Below are 19,133 nucleotides of genomic sequence, written 5' to 3' on the forward strand. Positions count from 1 at the left end.
TATTGAAACCAAGAAGTTGGTATTAGATTTGGTCACTGTTCTCATTTTGATTTCCCTTCTCTTTTTCTCATTTTTATATCTCTAGGTATAAGCTCATGAGTATTTATATTGAGATGTGTGAATACCAAAATATTTATGTTGCCTGGAGGTAGCAGTATACCCAACATCCACAAAGTGGCTCATAGAAACATCAAAAAGCGAATTCAACTGTTTGCTTCCTCATCACCCTACCTCGCACTGCCGTATTTTTCCAAAGCAAGGCATCTACAGGGGTAGCACAGTACAGACATTATATGATTTATTCACCCTGTGTTATTCTAAACAATTATAGCCAGAGGAAACTTTAAAATAAGATAGAGAGTCTCCAGCAGCACTGGAAGGATGAACAATTAACCATTTCTGAACTGAGAAAACACAGATTTGTTCTTTGGCTTAATTGGCTCCATTGGCTGTAATGTAATAAATACTAAAAACATTTGATTTGTTTAACTTAATTGGTGCACGTTTTTAATTGAATGAATTATTTAGGATTTGTTTGCTGCTGTTTTCGCTTACATGTGCCCCTGTAATGGAGGCCAGCTAGTAAAGAGCTGTGCTCACTCTCCATGCCTCAAGAGGCGCACTTGCAACTGACTGTGGCCTTTAGCGTCCTTGCAGTGTTGCCAATGCCAACTATTTTCGAAGGAAAGTAATTACAATAAAGCTGTTCTCATTTACATATTTTCTGTCAGACAACGGAAAGAATATGATATAGTGACTGACTACATGTTAACCAGTAGTTCAAAAAGTCACTAGTTTGGTCGCTAGTCACTTTTTTAAAGGAAAAAAGGTCGCTAAAGTGGTGTGAAAAGTCGCTAAACTAGCGCCAAAGGTTTGGCATCCTTGTTAGCACACCTACCTCCCATGCTGGTGACGCTGGTTCGAAGGGAGCGGTGCGAATAGGACCAGTTACACCCCAAAGAAAGACTTTATTGAACCGATTGATTTAAATAGGTTGTTGTTAGCATGTTGCTAAGCTAGTTTTGACAGTCTAATAAGTAAAGAAAAATATTAGGCCTATTTAAAATAATACTTTTTTTTTTTTTTATCTGTGAAACAGAAATATTAAAAAGGAAAGGAAAAAGGATAAACAGAAACAGATTTTCAGTTTGGGCTGAAGACCTGCATTTTTTTCCAGAGGAGTTTAAATATAACAGGTGGTGAACATTTTGCAATAGCTGTTGAGAAATTATGTGAAATTTGTTTTATGGCTCCAGATCTTTGATTTGTATTTCCTTCAGATCCCAGAGATGACATAAAATTCTCCCAGAGAGATGTCTTTGGCTGCTGCTAGTCTTGCTCTGTGATGTTTGAACCATTAATCTGACAAATTGCGGGAGGGATTTTAGAGTTGTCTTCTTCACACCTAATGCTTCAAACCCAGATCAATGACTCAGCTTCACTGGTTTGATCAAGAGCAGCATCAGCTCAGAAGAGACAAAAATCATATCAGTGTCTGGACACGTTTCATTTGTACTATTTTGATGGTAAAGTGTACATATGAATAACACTGGTTTTACAGACTTCACTGTCCAAAATGTTCATCTGTTCTAACAGACAACTTGGCATTATGATAAATCACTGATGATAGATCTGTCTGGTTGCTGTTAAGTCAAAACAAATGATATTGAGAAGGACAGTGTCTCGACTTACTCTTAAATATTTTCATCTCAATGTAAAATGATATTTCTATAGGCTATTTCAAACCTTGCCTGAAATAAATACCGATTAATTTGAGCTTATTTTTGAAAATGTTCAGATAAAAACATCACAGGCATAGGAATATTTAATTAATATTCATTAAATCATTTAATTAGAAGTATTTGTAATTATACAAAATGAGAGTAATGGTTAACGATCTGAATAATTTCAAGCTGGGCTTATTTGATTTTCAGCTCTTAAGTTGTTTTGGACTTCACTGACACCTACTGATATGGATGCATGAAGTTTGCTTACAATCTGAATGAATCAAAATGATTGTCCATTTAATATACTTCAAATTGTAATGTTGTAAAGCTTTATATTCTGGCTACAAAGACAAAACTCGGCAAGACTTATATAGCAAGAAAAACAAAATGGTTATTCAAACTGGGAGTCAATCATATAGGCCTAAGGAAAACGAGCAAAGACTGTTCCCCATCACTAAAGTAAGTGGTCACTTCATTGAGTTAGGCGCTCTGGCAAAAATCCAGTTATATATAATCACTAGAACCACTTGAATTTTTTACTTTTTATCTGCACTTTTTATGATTAGAGAATTCACGAGAGTGTAGAATTCAGTCAGGACTGTGCACTGAACACAAATCTTTGTTTTAAAATGACTAAATCTTACTGCCCATTGCATTCATAAGCTCAACAGAAATGTGTGATAGGTTATAAACGCTGCCACAAATGATTAAAAAGAAATCTGATGCAACTTGAGCAGATCTAAATGTAAAACCCCAGTCGGGGTTGGGGCTGTATAATATGGGGCTGAAAGCGCTATATAAAGTAAACATTATTATTATTGGTTAGGGACTACATGATTATATATATATATATATGAATATGATCATTATAACACACACACACACACACACACACACACACACACACATACATAGATATAGATATAGATTGTAATGATAATCAATTAAATAAATACTCAGTGCACCTTGAAAGACTGTGTGACTAGACGTCGAGTGGTGAACCGTAACACATGTACAAGCACTCTCTCAGGAGAGAGAGAGAGATAGAGAGAGAGAGAGAGAGAGAGAGAGAGAGAGAGAGAGAGAGAGAGAGAGAGAGAGAGAGAGAGAGAGAATGCAGACAGGACATCTGGTAGCTCTTTGCGCTCCAAGTCTCTTCAATCAGAAAAATAACTCTTACCGAAAGATGAGAACGCGTCACAGCAAAGTGCGATGAAACCTATAGCCTACGGGAAAGAGAATGTGCAAGATGACAAATGATCAAACACGTGCACTTTCTGGAGATAACAAAAATGTTTTGCTTTGGGAAACTCTGCAGATTATCTCCATCTTGAATGCGAAATGAGAGGATCATTGAGCCTTGCTGCATGTACAAATGGATATTATTTTACCGCTTTGTGTTCCTACCGATGCGCATTTTCGCGCTTTTCCTCAGTGGAGGCGGTTGGAGTGTGACGGGTTTTCTTCGCGCTGGGCACCTGTTGTATGTTAGTTAGACGAACCAGTCACGAGTCAGTGCAACATCCAAAATCCAACAGGTGAGGTGATATTCTGTTATTTCATAAAAGGGTAGTTCACTTAAAAATGCAAATTCTGTTCTTTGCTTACACTCACGTTGTTCGAAACCTGAATTTCTTTCGTTAAACACAAAAGGGGGGTGTTTTTCCCCCCCATACAATGAAAGTGAATGGAGACGGAGTACATCTCATTTTGTGGAACACAGAAAAATAACTCGCACATGTTTAGAACAACACGAGGGTGTGTGACTGACAACAGAATTCATTTTAGGTGTTCGATTCCTTTAAAGTAACGAGTTCTATTTTATAAACGCGCTCCACACAGTTAAGGAATTATTGTGGTATTTAAAAATAAATAACCTATTCAATCTCAAGTAATTTAATGCTTAACATAAATCCACAGCACCGCTTGAAGTGTTGCCTGTTTTCACAGTAATACGAGCTGCCTACCTGTTTGTGGCATCATGCGCGTGCATCATTTTGGGGTATTAGTATTTTTTGGACATTTTGCTAAATTGAAACGCGGCAAAAACAAGCATCTATGGCCAGAAATGCTGCTGAGGTAGGCAGCTCATTATATTTTGAGACAACAATCATGAGTGGCGACTAAAGAGCGCACTGCGCACTGATCTGTCTGTGTTCATCAACCACTTCTGCGCACAGTCTGAAAATGCCCTCATAATATAAAGCCTCTTCACTAGGTAAAAGGTTCATAAATAGATCAAAATAATCTCATAATTCAAATCTACGAATTGCAACGTTGTCTAAAAAGCCTTTAAAATCGAAGTAAACACTTATTTGGTTGAAGTGGACTAAAATTGCATGTCTTTCTCTTGTATCAAGTTCACATAGTCTTCTCAAAGTGTGGACTGAACCAATTCATTTAAATCAAATATGTTGTTTTTGCTTAAATTTTAAATCTAAAACAATAGCAAATGGTTGGTTAAAAAGGGAATTATGAGTGGCACCTGGGTCAGTTAATTCAGACTTCTCCTCACTACTTAGTGCACATTCAAAAATATAAACATTTTAATGAAAGGAACAGGCTAAATTCGACACGTTCACCAGAGGGAACACTATTCAGACTAATCAAAACGTAACATTTCAAGTATGTTTAACCAAAACATCATGATTACTTTTTATTAATGACAGGTTTAGGGTTTACAGTGCAACTAACTTTATTAAAACTATAAGAATAGCAAAAAATACATTTAGTTTAAGCTTTACAAATTTGTTTACTTTGATTTACAGTGAGTGTATAGAAGCCTATGGAAGGTCCTCATATATACAAGTTTGTTCAAGACACACTGAGAAGCCGAGAAGTGTGTTGGAGATCATAATGTTTTATCAGTAGACTATTTTTCAAACCACACATTAAGCACTGGCCATCATTATTTACAGGTTATGATTATTTATATCTTGTCAATCAGCCACATTCAGCCCTTATCCAGATGACATATATGCAGATTATCAGATACAAATAATGAGTTGAATGACCCATGTTTTCTCTTCATTAATCCAAATGACAGTTTACAAGAGAGCATTTTCATACTTTTACTGTGGTAAAAGAGAGTAATTGTATTTGGCCCTCATCACACACTCAGGACTGTGTAAGAAACCACATTATGAACATTAAACATATATCTACTAAATATGTGTTTATAATTATCTTAACAATAGACGTCTCTAGGAGATAATCACAAGTATAAGTGTTCATTTAACTTAATGTACTGTATATTTGGACCATTAAAACACCATGAGGTCGTTGAATAGTAACTGTTAAGTCTGTCGAGAACCAAAATGTTTTAACAGCATGTTTCTGTAAAGCACACAAGAGAAAGCACTTGCCATAAAACATCAGCATCATCTGCAGACCCCTGATGCCATGAACCTATTATGACAAATATCCATCATCTGAAGTGAGCATCATCCTGGTTTCCTTAACACAAATCCAACATGATTTTTCTTTTTTTGGATTTTGAAATATTTGCATTAATAAGCTCTGTGACCAACAACAGTTTGATTCTTATATGCTTTGTTCATCAGGATTATCTTCACAAATGAACACATTTTTTTATACATTTTGAAGCAGTCACCAGATGTAGGATATTAATGAACTACACCACTTTCATATGACTTCAACATCACTATCACTAAGCTTCTGACAACTATTTCAGTCTTCATTTAAGAATTTTTTTTTTTTTTGCAGAATAGTTAGAATAGTTTGCAAGAGCATGATTATAAACAGTGAGGCTGTTAAAGTAGGTAGATACGTTTAGACTGCCTTTTTCAAGACAAGTGAAGCTTAAAAAAATCACAAGGGGGTATTACTGATGTATCGTACTTTATGTTGTAGAATAAAACGTGAAAATATATTGAGCTTGAGTTAACCACCCTCTATTGTGATCCAAATGACCGCTTATAAGAGGGCATTTCTAGAGAGTTCATTTGCGTGTTGAGGGAAAGCTGATCCCAACATTGAATATTAGATACCTGATATACAGTTTGGATAATCTCAACAGGTTGAATTCCCAGCAGATATTTTATTGATTAACATTAATGATGCATTTTGAAGGTAATGAGTTGCTTATAAACACCAGTCCATGGTATTCATTTATGGCATAATTTATAGCAAGTGTTCTCTTAACTCCATTAAGAGCTTGTCCCATTAGAAGTATCTGAGGTTTTCACTGTGGCATTCAACAAAACACCTAAATCTAATAACCTCAGAGTCAACAGAAAACCAAGCAAATAAGGGCTGAGTGTCATGCTAATGGGATGTTGGGTGTGGAGATGATGGTTTACGATGCTTAAAGCCATTTCCTGAGTAATGCATGATTCCTACCCACATTTACCAGCATCTCTTCATTTTCTGTACTGGCTCTCTCTGTTTCCATCTCTCTCCATGCCCAGTCGTCTCACATGAAGGCATTGCAGCAATGTCACAGCTCTACTTCCGCAGAACGGACAACTTCGCGTACAGAGACCGGATCCCGCTGCAGATAGTTCGAGCCGAGTCTGAGCTGTCACCGCTGGAGAAGGCCTACCTGTGCGCTGTGGAGAAAGGTGACTACGCCAGCGTCAAACAGTCGCTGATAGAAGCTGAGATCTACTTCAAAATCAACATCAACTGCATCGACCCTCTGGGACGGACGGCTCTGTTAATTGCCATTGAGAATGAGAATCTGGAAATCGTCGAGTTGCTGCTCAGCTTTGGCGTGTACGTGGGGGATGCGCTCTTACACGCCATACGAAAGGAGGTGGTGGGGGCTGTGGAGTTGCTTTTGAATCATAAAAAGCCCAGCGGGGGCATGCAGGTAAGACAGCAATCACTGACAAATTTACTTTAGAGTTTCCAAACCGAAAAGATTTGATGTCTCTCCTTCTGTAGCAGCTCTTGGGTCCTCCTTTCAATTCAACTTAAACATGCAGGAATTCACAGTTGCCTTGGTATTACTTTCTTTTGTGAAGCGACTGTAAATGTACAGTTACATCCAAACTGTTTCAGACGTTTCAAACAGTTTTCCAGACCATGTCGCAGTGATACCTGGAACCTGATAATGCACTAATCCTCTCTGAAAGGGACATTTTTTCCCTGTAGACATGGCTGTTTAATTAAAAGTTTTAATAATATTAATAGTTCTTTTCTTGTTTTTGCATGAAGGTGGCTTGCATTATCTTTCTCACTGTCTTGCAGCTGAAGATTAACTTTTCACTTTGTGACTCGCCACACAGTGTAGCAAATTGATCATCATGAGCCAGTCATTTTAGCTGGTTATGTTTTTTGTGGGATAGCACAGAATAATTGAATCATGCATTGAGCAACTCAGAGGCTTTGTTCAGACGGGCAGCAAAAATCAGATTCCCTTTCAAGGGAACTCGGGCTGCGTCGAGACGATGTGGAACGCCCCTGCGTGATTGCGTCATGAAACACGTTTGATATCAGTCCAAAGGTGTGACAGAACGTCATAGGTGGGTCATAGACCAGGAAAATTAAAGCTTGAGCGTAAGTTCTGCCGGGAAGACTCAATTGTTTCGTCACTTATTACCTTCTCATCTATCCAATCGTGTTCTAATACTTGTAGTATAAAAGATCGTTACTTACACATGTCTGAGTTCGCAGATGCTGACGCCTACATTCAGCTCCATCCTCCCCAACACCACCAGGATGGTTCCTTCCCCTCCATCCTCCCCACCACCACCAGGACGGTCCCTTCCCATACCTCCCAGGGGGTCGGCTGCGACCCTGCCTTCGTCTTCAGGCAGGAAATGCAGATTCCGTACCCTCGGATTGCGAGCTTCGGACGGGGCCTACGCCAAATAACTTTATATCATAATACTTGCTTGCTGGGCTGTTAATAAATGCATACTTGTTACGTTATTTCGCCTCCCGAGTCTTTCTGGTAGAACTATAAAGCATACCCAGAATCAAACCACGCTAGCTTCTGTGTCTTCAGCAAGCGCTCTCTTGCTCTCAAGTTGTACATTATATAAGAAATATTATGGCGAATGAGCAGCAATTTAAGCCGTGTGCTTACGGGTAGGGATACACACAAACTTTGTGTTGCTTGTTTGGGAGTGGAGCATGCCCAGTCAGTCCCTGAGAGGGCTGAGTGTGAGCATTGTGATAAGCTGTCCATCAGGACGCTCCGCTCCCGCCGAGCGTTCCTCACGGTTCGGGTCCCACTTCTGCCGGACATTCACCTATGACTGTCTGGGCCCACTCCACCAGGAGTATGGCCGCTTCAAAAGCTTTACTGTCGGGTGTCTCCCTTCAGGACATTTGCTATGCGGAAGGCTGGTCCTCTCCACACACTTTTGTCAGGTTTTATAACTTAGATTTAGGCTCCTCTGGGTCTATGGTTCTTTCGTCTAAAGTTGCGTTTACACTACCAGCGACAAAGCGACACGATACCATTCATTTCAATGGAGAGCGGGCGATTTCCGGCGACACGAGCGACAGTGACCGTTGGCGACTGGATGGGGCGTGTCGAGCGACGCGACAAAGTTGAGATATGTTCAACTTTATGTAAATGAAGATCAACTTTGAGTGAAGTCAGTGGACGCACGTGATACGTCACTCTTCAGTGCCGAGTCCGACCAAGGCAAGATGAATGAAAAGCTCATTTTAGCAGTCATTAACTGTCCTATAATTTATGATATGTCTCTGTCTTCATATGGTGGTACATTCATGAATGTCACTCACAAACATTACTACATTACAAACATTACATGCAGCGACAAAGTTGCTTGGAGTGTGAACGCAGCTTTAGCGTGCGCAACAGTTTCACACGGACAGGTATTTGTTATTATGGCGTAGTGGGTATAAAGTTCCCACAGTGTCTCGATGCAGCTTGAGTTCCCTTGAAAGGGAATGTCTCAGGTTACGTATGCAACCCTGGTTCCCTGAAGAGGAAACGAGACGCTGCGGTGCCCTGCCATACTCCCTGCATGCCTGTGATTGACTTGCTTCAGCCTATCAGAAACCCAGTTTGATTCTGGGTATGCTTTATAGTTTCCTGGTCTTCAGGGAACCAGGCTTACCAGACGTTCCCTCTCAAATTTCTTGTAGTCTAAACAGAAAAACGAACCTGATCCAGATCACATTTGTAGGAGGTTTGCAACCCATTTAAAGCTACACTGTGTAATATTTTAAATAGATTTTTAGCAAAAAACACGTTGTTATTTCAAAATTATACGTTGTCATTAATGTGTAATCACCTCAACCAACTAATTAAGTATTCTCGTAAGTGTATAATCTGCCATTTAGAATACATACGAGCGAGTCGCTCGAATGGCAGAAGCCATGTTGCGCATCCATCTTGAAAATACATTAGACAAAGAGGGACATACAAGCTTCGCCTTTCGCGTTTTTACACGCAGTGGCACCATGACGAATGCAAGAGGGAGATTTGCTCACGTTTGCTGGCAGATTTGAAATGATACGGCCACCGTAGGAGTTAAAACTTCTTCGGAATGGGAGGAGCTAGAAAGTAATATTCAGTTGGTAGTCATATACAATTTCACCGCTAGATGGGAGTAAATCCTACACAGTGTAGCTTTAAAATTGGATTTTTGAAAAAAAAATTCAGTCTAAACAGCTTGTATTTAAAATCTTTGCATCTTTCATGGCACAGCGTGTGTGTGGTAATAGTGTCACAATAGTGTCCAGATTCACAAATTTTTACCCTAAATGTGGCTAACTATGTTGTACGAAAGTCATTTCATGAGTATGAGTAAACAGTATTATAATTATAGGACTAGAAATGGTATTCATTAATGATAACAGGTCTTTTCCCACAAATTTCTTGTGTTATCATAGACGTAGAGCTACACTGCCATTCAAATGTTTGGGGGTTCAGTATGGCATTTTGAAATTGATCAAAAGTGACATAAAAGACATTTTAAAATGTATTTTTAAATAATTTTCTTTTGAACTTTTGATTCATTTCTATTCAAATGCATCATGGTTTTCATAAAAATATTAAGCAGCACAGCTGTTTTCAACATTTATAATAATAAGAAACATTTTTTGAGCATCAAATCAGCATTTTAAAATGATTTCTGAAGGATCATGTGACACTGAAGACTTGTAGTAATGATGCTGAAAATTCAGCTTTGCCATCACAGGATTAAATTACATTTTAAAATAGAATACAGTTATGTTACATTGTAATAATATTTCAAAATATTACAGATTTTACTGTACTGTTTCAGATGAAACAAATGCAGCCTAATTGGTGACCATTAGAGACTTCAAAAACATAAAAAATGTTTACTGACCCCGAACTTCTGAATGTTAGTGCATACATTTAGCATTTCATTTAGCACTTTCATTCAAAGCAAATTACATCACAGACATTATAAGGGAGAGGAACAAGAACACTTGTAGAGAAAAATCATAACATTCAATATGGCAGCAAAGCTATTTGATTGGGGGCCTGCTCCCTCATTTATTTCTTTTTTTTGCAGTGGACTTTCTGTTTACCAGCTCTGGTTTCTTTCTTTTTTTTTTAGGTGCCCCCTATCCTGTTGGATAAACAGTTCTCCGATTTTACCCCTGACATAACGCCCATTATTTTGGCCGCACACACCAACAACTATGAGATCATCAAGATGCTGGTTCAGAAGGGGGTGTCCGTGCCCCAGCCCCACCAGGTGCGTTGCAACTGCATGGAATGCGTGTCCAGCTCAGACGTGGACAGCCTGCGACATTCCAGATCCCGTCTCAACATCTACCGGGCCCTGGCCAGTCCTTCGCTCATCGCCCTATCCAGCGAGGACCCCTTCCTGACGGCCTTTCAGCTTAGCTGGGAGCTCCAGGAGCTCAGCAAGGTGGAGAATGAATTCAAGTCAGAGTACGAAGAGCTTTCCCAGCAGTGCAAGCAGTTTGCCAAAGATATGCTCGACCAGACGCGCAGCTCCAGAGAGCTCGAGTTGATTCTGAACTACAAGGATGATATCAATTTCCTAGTGGAGGAAGGGAGTAATGATCTCGCCAGGCTTAAACTGGCTATCAAGTACCATCAGAAAGAGGTAAGATGTTTGCTCTCCAAATGTCAGCAATGGTTCTGTGACAACAAGAACTTTGAAAGCAATTCTCAAATGCTGCTAGATGATTAGCAGAAGCGCAAAACAATCACTCCAGATAGGAACAGCACTCAAGCATATTGCAAAGGTTCACAGGTGTTCAGCTGTTTGTTTCAGTAGTCTGGGATTATATTTGGATGGCTGCCCTGTTGATTTAGCAGTGTGGTGTATTTTACACAATGTGGATCATTTCAGGTGGTGGTGTGCGTAAATCTAATTAGCAAATTTGGGTCTTTATAGCTGAGGAAGAAAATGTTCACATCAAGATAATAGGTTGAGTTTTTATGGCCAACTCTGGTCCTCAAGATCTACTTCCCTGTAGAATTTGTCTGCAACCCTGATCAAACAGACTCACTCTAGTAATCCTGAATACCTTGATTAGCTTGTACAGGTGTGTTTGATTAGGACTGGAACTCTGGATGAATCCGAAATCGCCCCCCCCCCCATACCCTCAAATAGGGCATTATTTGAGGGGACAGCCATTTGTAGTGGTGTCCGAAACCATAGTGGACGTAATTGAGTGCACTCATTCTATCCCACATTGCACCGCAATAACGAGTGTACAGCCGATGTATGCTCAACAGCTGTCCGAATTCGCTCGCTTGTTTTCATTCACTTCTTCAAGTGAACTGTGTTAGTGGACTAAAGTAGGTAATAGTGGGCGATTTCTGATTCAGCCTCTGCTGGAAAGTAGATGTTAGGGCTAGAGTTGCCCACCCCAGAGGGATTTTGCAGGGTGGCTGCAACATTATGTGGATCTATGTTGCCCCCCTCTGTCCAGATGAAACATTACAAGCTCTTTCAGTTTAAAAGGTTGAAGGACATTTTTTTCTTATGCAGGAAAGGTTTCTATGTGGTGATATATATCATCTTGTAAGCTACTTTGTCATGCATGTGTACAGTACTGTATGTGTGTGCTTGCTTAAACATGACTGAAAATGGTGAAGTGATGCTTACAAGCTGCGGAAGATTTTGCCCTTTATTCACATGTAGCATCTGTAAGTAATTTAACAGAGGCACAGCAGAATATTACTTTCCTTTTGCTGTACCATTGAAATTCCTCAGGAAGATCTTCTACATCGCAAACAGTTGACAACAAGCTAGGCTTAACCATTCTGTTTCATTATTTGTCTTTCATGAATTACAGTCAAAACCAAAAAAGGGATATCATCAGGGATCTTTTTTTTTTTTTATAAAATATATAGGCTATATAGAATATATAAATAATCATGTTTTTAATTGAATTAATTAAATACATAATTAATATAAAAAAACAATTACCACATATTCTGCAGATTTGGGAAAAAGTAAGAGTTAAGTATCATTGACATCACAAAAAAGAAAATCACATATATCTATGTTTTATTCAAACATGAGTCAGTGTTTGGCTTGCTGCGTTCCATGTGTGGCCCAGATGGTTTTCAGAAAAGGTGCAGAAGAAATATAGGGATTTAAACCAGATATGATGAGAACCAGAGAGAGCAGCCTGAGAAAAAAAACAGTGTGTTACTGTAAGCCTTTTTGTGCCTTTTGTGTTAGCTCTTTTTCAAATGGCACTTGTTTCTCATTAGGACGTGGCTCCATTATTTGCGTTCTCCCGCAGAGAGCATTCCTTTTGCAACTGTAAAAAAACAAAACAAGATGATGACAGTCTCCATGCATGAAAGAAGTCAGAAAATGATTTTTGTTTCACTGCACATTACAGAAAATGCAAGCAAATCGTTAAATTACAGTTCAGGCAAAATCTCAGCAACTCTATATATTACTGTATACTGTTTGTCTTGATTTATTTGTGGTTAACAGTGACTCTTTTAAGAAAGTTCATTTATTTAACTAGTCAATTTCATCTCTTTTCATTACTCTGTGGTTAGTTTGTAGCACAGCCGAACTGTCAGCAGCTGCTCGCATCTCGCTGGTACGATGAGTTCCCAGGCTGGAGACGCCGCCACTGGGCCAGCAAGTCTGTCACCTGTATGTTCATCGGATTCCTCTTCCCCTTCTTTTCGGTGTTCTACTTGTTCGCCCCCAAGAGCCACTACGGCCTCTTCATCCGAAAACCCTTCATCAAGTTTATATGCCACACTGCTTCTTATCTGACCTTCCTCTTTCTCCTGCTGTTGGCCTCCCAACATGTGGATACCAACAGGAATGACACTAATGACACTACGCACCACTCTAAGCAGGCCTCAAAGCCCACCGTTACCCCTGTGGAATGGATGATTCTACCCTGGGTTTTAGGTAATGTGTTTTTAAAGCTGGATATTTTTTCTGATTTGACCAATTTGGATTTTGATCAGTTGTAGATTCATTTTCTTTCATATCTTTTGCTTTACAGGCTTTGTATGGGCTGAGATCAAACAAATGTGGGACGGTGGCTTTCAGGATTACATTCATGACTGGTGGAACCTTATGGATTTTGTCATGAATTCTCTGTATCTGGCCACTATCTCATTGAAGATTGTCGCTCACGTTAGGGTAACAAATTTCAATTATTTTCAAATGTTCTATTTTATTCCTATATAAAATAAACCCTATTGTGGCGGTTTCCCTGTGTGTGTGTGTGTGTGCAACACAGGCATGCTAGGAAGAGGCGCATTAGCAATCAATGCTAGAGACTAGCGTCCTTGTTAACGCACCTGCTTTCCATGCTGGAGACCCTGGTTCAAATCCTGCTCAGAGAGGGTAGAGTAGGAAACTTTGCGTTCACTCACAACATTTGTGTACGCAAAGTTTCTTTAGGGAATGCAAAAGATTTGTGAGAGAACGCAGAAGTATTGACAAATAATTTGTTCTGCCATCTCATATTTTTCTTCAACCATGCTCCTGGTCCTGGCACTGTCAGGGTTTAGCTCCAACCCTAATCAAACACACATAATTAATCAAGCTCTTCAGGATTGCCTGATAATCACAAGCTGAAACAGGTTGGATATAAACTGTGCAGGGCAGTGACCCTCCAGGAGCAGGGTTGACCTATGCTTTAGGCGCTTAGGTAGATACCACAGCTGATGTGTGCAGGTGTTCTTTGCTATTTGCTTTAAAAGAGTTATCTTAAGTTTTTTTGATTGCAGTCTTTTTTTCTGCTGTCATTGTTTTCCTTGCTTCTCAGTTCCATGTAATTTTAAGCTTTGTCAGACCTCTGTCATGCTATTTCAGATTAGCACAGTTTGTTTTAAATGAATCTGGTTTATTTTAGTTCATGACTCCATAGTACAGGTGTTATAATAATAATTCCTGGCTTAATTTAAACCCTGTCTAGGAAACTGCCCAATTAAGTATATTTGCTAAATAAATAATATAAATAAAATCGAAATTTTAATTCTTACAAAAATTCAATTTCAGTGAAAATCAAAATCATGGTCCACATAAATGTATATTAAACCTAAAAAAAATTTTTTTGATTAGCATTCAACACATTTCGCCTTTCATTGTGGATTACTTGTTGCTGGAAAACATTTTGGGTTGTGCATGGTTAGGACAAGATGTTAGTCTTATTTGGAAGCAAGAACAGATTATGACCAGATGTTGAATACGATGGCATTCTGTATTTTACAACATTTATCTTTCTGCAGGACTCTGGCAACCAGCCCCGGGACGATTGGGTGATGTGGCACCCTACCTTGGTGGGCGAGGCCTTGTTCGCCATTGCCAATATATTTAGCTCCCTACGACTGATTTCACTCTTCACAGCCAACTCCCACCTGGGCCCTCTTCAGATCTCCCTTGGCCGAATGCTTCTGGACATCCTCAAATTTCTCTTCATTTACTGTCTGGTGCTGCTCGCCTTTGCAAATGGACTCAATCAACTGTATTTCTATTATGATGATGTTCCAAAAACAAACGACACATGCAAGGGTATCCGCTGCAAAGATCAGAACAATGCATTCACCACGTGAGGAACTGTAGTTTTCTCAGATCTATAGATTTAACCTTCATTTTACTTGCTGTGCAATAAATAATGATATCATGTTGTTGTTGTTGTTGTTTTACAGTATGTTTGAGACACTGCAGTCATTGTTCTGGTCCATATTTGGTCTTGTTCAACTGCATGTGACCAATGTTGAACCCAAACACGAGTTCACAGAGTTTGTTGGAGCCACAATGTTTGGGACCTACAACATAATCTCTCTGGTGGTGCTTCTTAATATGCTTATTGCTATGATGAACAATTCCTACCAACATATTGCTGTAAGTATTATAAATGGTTGCTTTTGGGAACATCAAAATGTATGTATTTACTTATATATTTAACGTTTATTTATAGTAAATTTTGTAATCACTTTTTTGCTTTCATTTTGAAAAGGAAATATTCTTCTATACCTTTCAGTTTACTGTTTGATTGGCATGTCTTTGGTTGGTCCACAGGACCATGCTGATATTGAGTGGAAGTTTGCCAGAACTAAACTTTGGATGAGCTACTTCGAAGAGGGCGGAACGCTGCCTCCTCCCTTCAACATCATCCCGAGTCCAAAATCAACGTGGTACCTCATCAAATGGATCAAGAGCAACTGCTTCAAAGTTAATCACAGAAAAAGAACAGAGACGCTTGGATCACTTGGGGTAATGAGCTATGTGCTCTCTTTTACTATTAATAATTAATATGAAACATGGGTTAGTCCATATGTCCCTAATGTTGTTTAAATGTTTTTTTTTCCTCCATGGAACATAATTAGATTGTTCATTCTGCTCTATACCAGACAAAAAGTACATGGTGATTTAAATTGTCAAGATTTATAAAGGACCAAAAAGCACCATTAAAGGGTTACTCCACTTTTTTTGGAAATAGGCTCATTTTACAACTCCCCCAGAGTTAAACAGTTGAGTTTTACTGTTTTCGAATCCATTCAGCCGAACTCCGGGTCTGGCGGTACCACTTTTAGCATAGCTTAGCATAGATCATTGAATCGGACAAGACCATTAGCATCTCTCTCAAAAAAATGACCAAAGAGTTTCGATATTTTTCCTATTTAAAACTTGACTCTTCTGTAGTTACATCGTGGCGCTGCGTCATATCATTACGCCTGCTGGACTCATGGTATGGCAGCAAAGTTTCTTGATTATTACGCAGGAATGAGAGTATAGTTCCTAGCCATATCAGCTTAGAAAATCGCAACTTTTCATTTTCCGTCAGTCTTAGTACACGATGTAACTACAGAAGAGTCAAGTTTTAAATAGGAAAAATATCGAAACTCTTTGGTCATTTTTTTGAGAGAGATGCTAATGGTCTTGTCCGATTCAATGATCTATGCTAAGCTATGCTAAAAGTGGTACCGCCAGACCCAGAGATCAGCTGAATGGATTCGAAAACGGTAAAACTCAACTGTTTAACTCTGGGGGAGTTGTAAAATGAGCCTATTTCCAAAAAAAGTGGAGTATCCCTTTAAACTAGTCTATAGAACTTGCATAAGTCTTCTTAAGTCATACGATTGTGATGTATGAGGAATAAACAACAGTCAGTATTACAAATCAAATATATTGACGAAACAAAATGCTTCTGTGAACAAAATGATTGGAGCTGCTGAGATTTTCACTACCTTGTAGTATAGTAAAGTATAGGTAATATCAATACATTTGATTTATTCTCTTTTTTTCCAGATGCGAGCTGCTGAAAATGTCCGCACAAACCGCCAGTACCAGGTAATGGTGTCTCTTTCAAAGCAACTGATCATTAAATGGACCAGATGAAAGGTTACAGCCTGCCACCATTTCATTTTATTTCACACGGTGTCAATTAACTTCTGAATTAATTGAGAGATTAATCTCCCTATCAAATACACTTCCACTCCTCTGAAATACTTTAAGGACTGCTAGTTTGGCCTAATCTTTTCTGTTCATAAATGAAATAATCTCATTTTTTAGGAGGTACTTAGAAACCTGGTTAAGCGGTATGTGGCAGCAATGATCAGGGATGCCAAAAAAGAAGAGGGACTAACAGAAGAGAACTTCAAGGTAAATTGTGTATGGTTGTTTTTTAATGTTGTAATTAGTAAAGAACAATGATCAGCCAACCAATATCACAAAACAAACCATGATCAGGTTGTGTAACTGTACAATATTCCATTCCTTACCAGTATTATTTTAGTACTTACTTACTATTATAGTACTTAATAATATTTTGAATTCAATTTTATTTTTACATTTTATTTTTTGTTTAAGTTTTACTCATTTTGTTTTGTGCTTTTGTCATTTTTATTATTATTTTTATTTACTAATTTATTTGGGTTTTGGTTTTAGTAATTTTAGTTTTTAACTGAAACTTCTTTTATTTGTTTATAAACTTTGTTTATTACATAGCTACTGAGTAAATAAAAAGTAAATACATATGTAAATGGGTAAATAAATATTTATTTATACATTCAAATGGATATTTACTTTATTTATTATGAATACATATAATTTATAAAAAAAATAGAAAAAATAATGTCATTATATGAGATAAAAAAGAGACTATAGAGTCCTTTAATATGATACTTATAAATATTGGCAGTGTAGGAGATTTTCCAAAATTATACTACAAAAGTTTTTGACCACAGAATGCCACAACTGGCCAATCTCAATCAGTCATATTAAATAATATATATATTTTTTTGCATTTAAATAGATCCTGTTAATCTTTAGTGTGATATAACTGTACATCATGTTTCACTGAGCAATGTGTGAATAATATCATTAATAGGAACTTAAACAGGACATCTCAAGCTTCCGGTATGAGGTGATGGGAATGATGAAGATTGGCACGCCGACCTCAAAAGGGAGCGCAGGAGCCTCAAGCCTAGTGCATCATGATAACCCTTCGAAGTGCAATTCTGCTTCAGCTGGAAGTCAACTGAAGGGCAAAATGAGACTGAAGAGTGTCACCACCTCTATGATCCAGGAGGGCGCACCCAAAGCCAATGCCTGGAAGCCTGGCGGCTTTAGTGGCCTAGCGGGTGGTTCTGTCCCAAACAAGATTGTTAGCCATCAAATGAACTGCAAAGGGCCAAACAACCCGGGAGAGATTTACTCCGTGTCAGAGGAAGCTGGTGAATCCGAAGAACAGGACGATGTCGAACAGGGAGGAAACCTCAATTTCAAGGCAGCAAAGAAGCAAAACAAAGAAACAGAGAGAGACAGTGTAAATGAGACTGAGGAAGAGGACGAGGAAATGGTATACATGCGTAAAATGTGTGAGGAAGAAATGAATGAGGAAAACGGATATGAAGGAAGCAGATTATAACGGCATTCAAACTCGGCATTCTAAAGTGACGATCACATGCCGAATGCTGGAAATCAAAGAGAAAGATGCTGTTCTCCTGAACCATTCGCTCTATCTCAGGAGCAGCTGTGGTGACTGTCCAGTGCAGGGCGTTGCGTATGTATGATATGAACATCAAGTGTCATTCTGGGTCTCAGGGATGATTGTCTCTTTTAGGAGAAAACGGGGTCCAACGTTGTCATTCACAGTGATTTACACTCTGTCAAGTGTGTAAATGCTCCTGTAGTTTATCGCTGCTCTGCTCTCCTCTCTGCTGAATCATATATGAAGGAGCAATTACTGACCCTTTGCTATTCAGACCTTTCATTCTGCCTTACTCCGTTCGATTTAGCATTTTATGCTATCTGTGGTTCCACCGTAAGAGATGTCATTACCGTCATGCAACCTAATATCTTTAATAAAGTTAACTATGCAACTATTTACAACTTTTAAAACTTTTTAGTCACATTTTGCATTGCGCATGTATGAGAGAAGGAGCAAGATGAAGGGTGTCTTTTAATAAACGTGGATGAATTTGGTCATACCAACACTTGACAAGTCCAAAGTATATCATAAATGTACTGTAAAGTCTTGTTAGAGTAATCTTGTATGTTTCATCCTACTCTCAGTTGTATTCATAATGAAGAATGAAAAGGAGAACAAGGTATTATTACAGTTTGCACACCATCAGTTCATTCTTTTTTAAGCACCTGAACATCTTATTCCATCTATCCTCACTGTTTACTTAACAGGTTACTGCCTCGTATTACAGATCATGGATTAATGCACAAATATAAATAAATAAATAAATAAATGCTGTACTATGACTTGTGAATTATTGGGATATTGGTTCCCATCCAAGTTTATTTCAGAAATAAGAGATTGATAATGTAATTTGACCATTGCAAAGCTGCATGACTAACATTAACTGTGTAAAGGTGAGTGTTTAGAAATTGGGAAATTAGTATAGTGTAATGTATAATGTGGGCACAGATTAAGCACTAATACATTTGTTGACTAAATATGTAGGGTGTAGGCTGTAGGGTGAAACTGTACTAAGTGTATATA

The 19,133-nt window shown here is 38.5% G+C and overlaps 1 protein-coding gene across 1 annotated transcript; it reads left to right on the top strand.

Annotated features, from left to right (window-relative positions):
• Positions 1-3,031: 3,031 nt before the first annotated feature.
• trpc4a (transient receptor potential cation channel, subfamily C, member 4a) lies at positions 3,032-18,884 on the top strand. Its single transcript, XM_084401505.1, has 11 exons — positions 3,032-3,265; positions 6,158-6,561; positions 10,262-10,780; positions 12,706-13,072; positions 13,170-13,309; positions 14,404-14,723; positions 14,824-15,019; positions 15,197-15,391; positions 16,427-16,468; positions 16,691-16,780; positions 17,508-18,884. The coding sequence occupies exons 2-11, from the start codon at positions 6,184-6,186 to the stop codon at positions 18,045-18,047; spliced, it is 2,787 nt and encodes a 928-aa protein (XP_084257631.1). The 5' UTR covers positions 3,032-3,265; positions 6,158-6,183; the 3' UTR covers positions 18,048-18,884.
• Positions 18,885-19,133: the final 249 nt, after the last annotated feature.

Source organism: Rutilus rutilus, assembly GCF_951802725.1.
Source record: "Rutilus rutilus genome assembly, chromosome: 25".
Lineage (NCBI taxonomy): Eukaryota > Metazoa > Chordata > Actinopteri > Cypriniformes > Leuciscidae > Rutilus > Rutilus rutilus.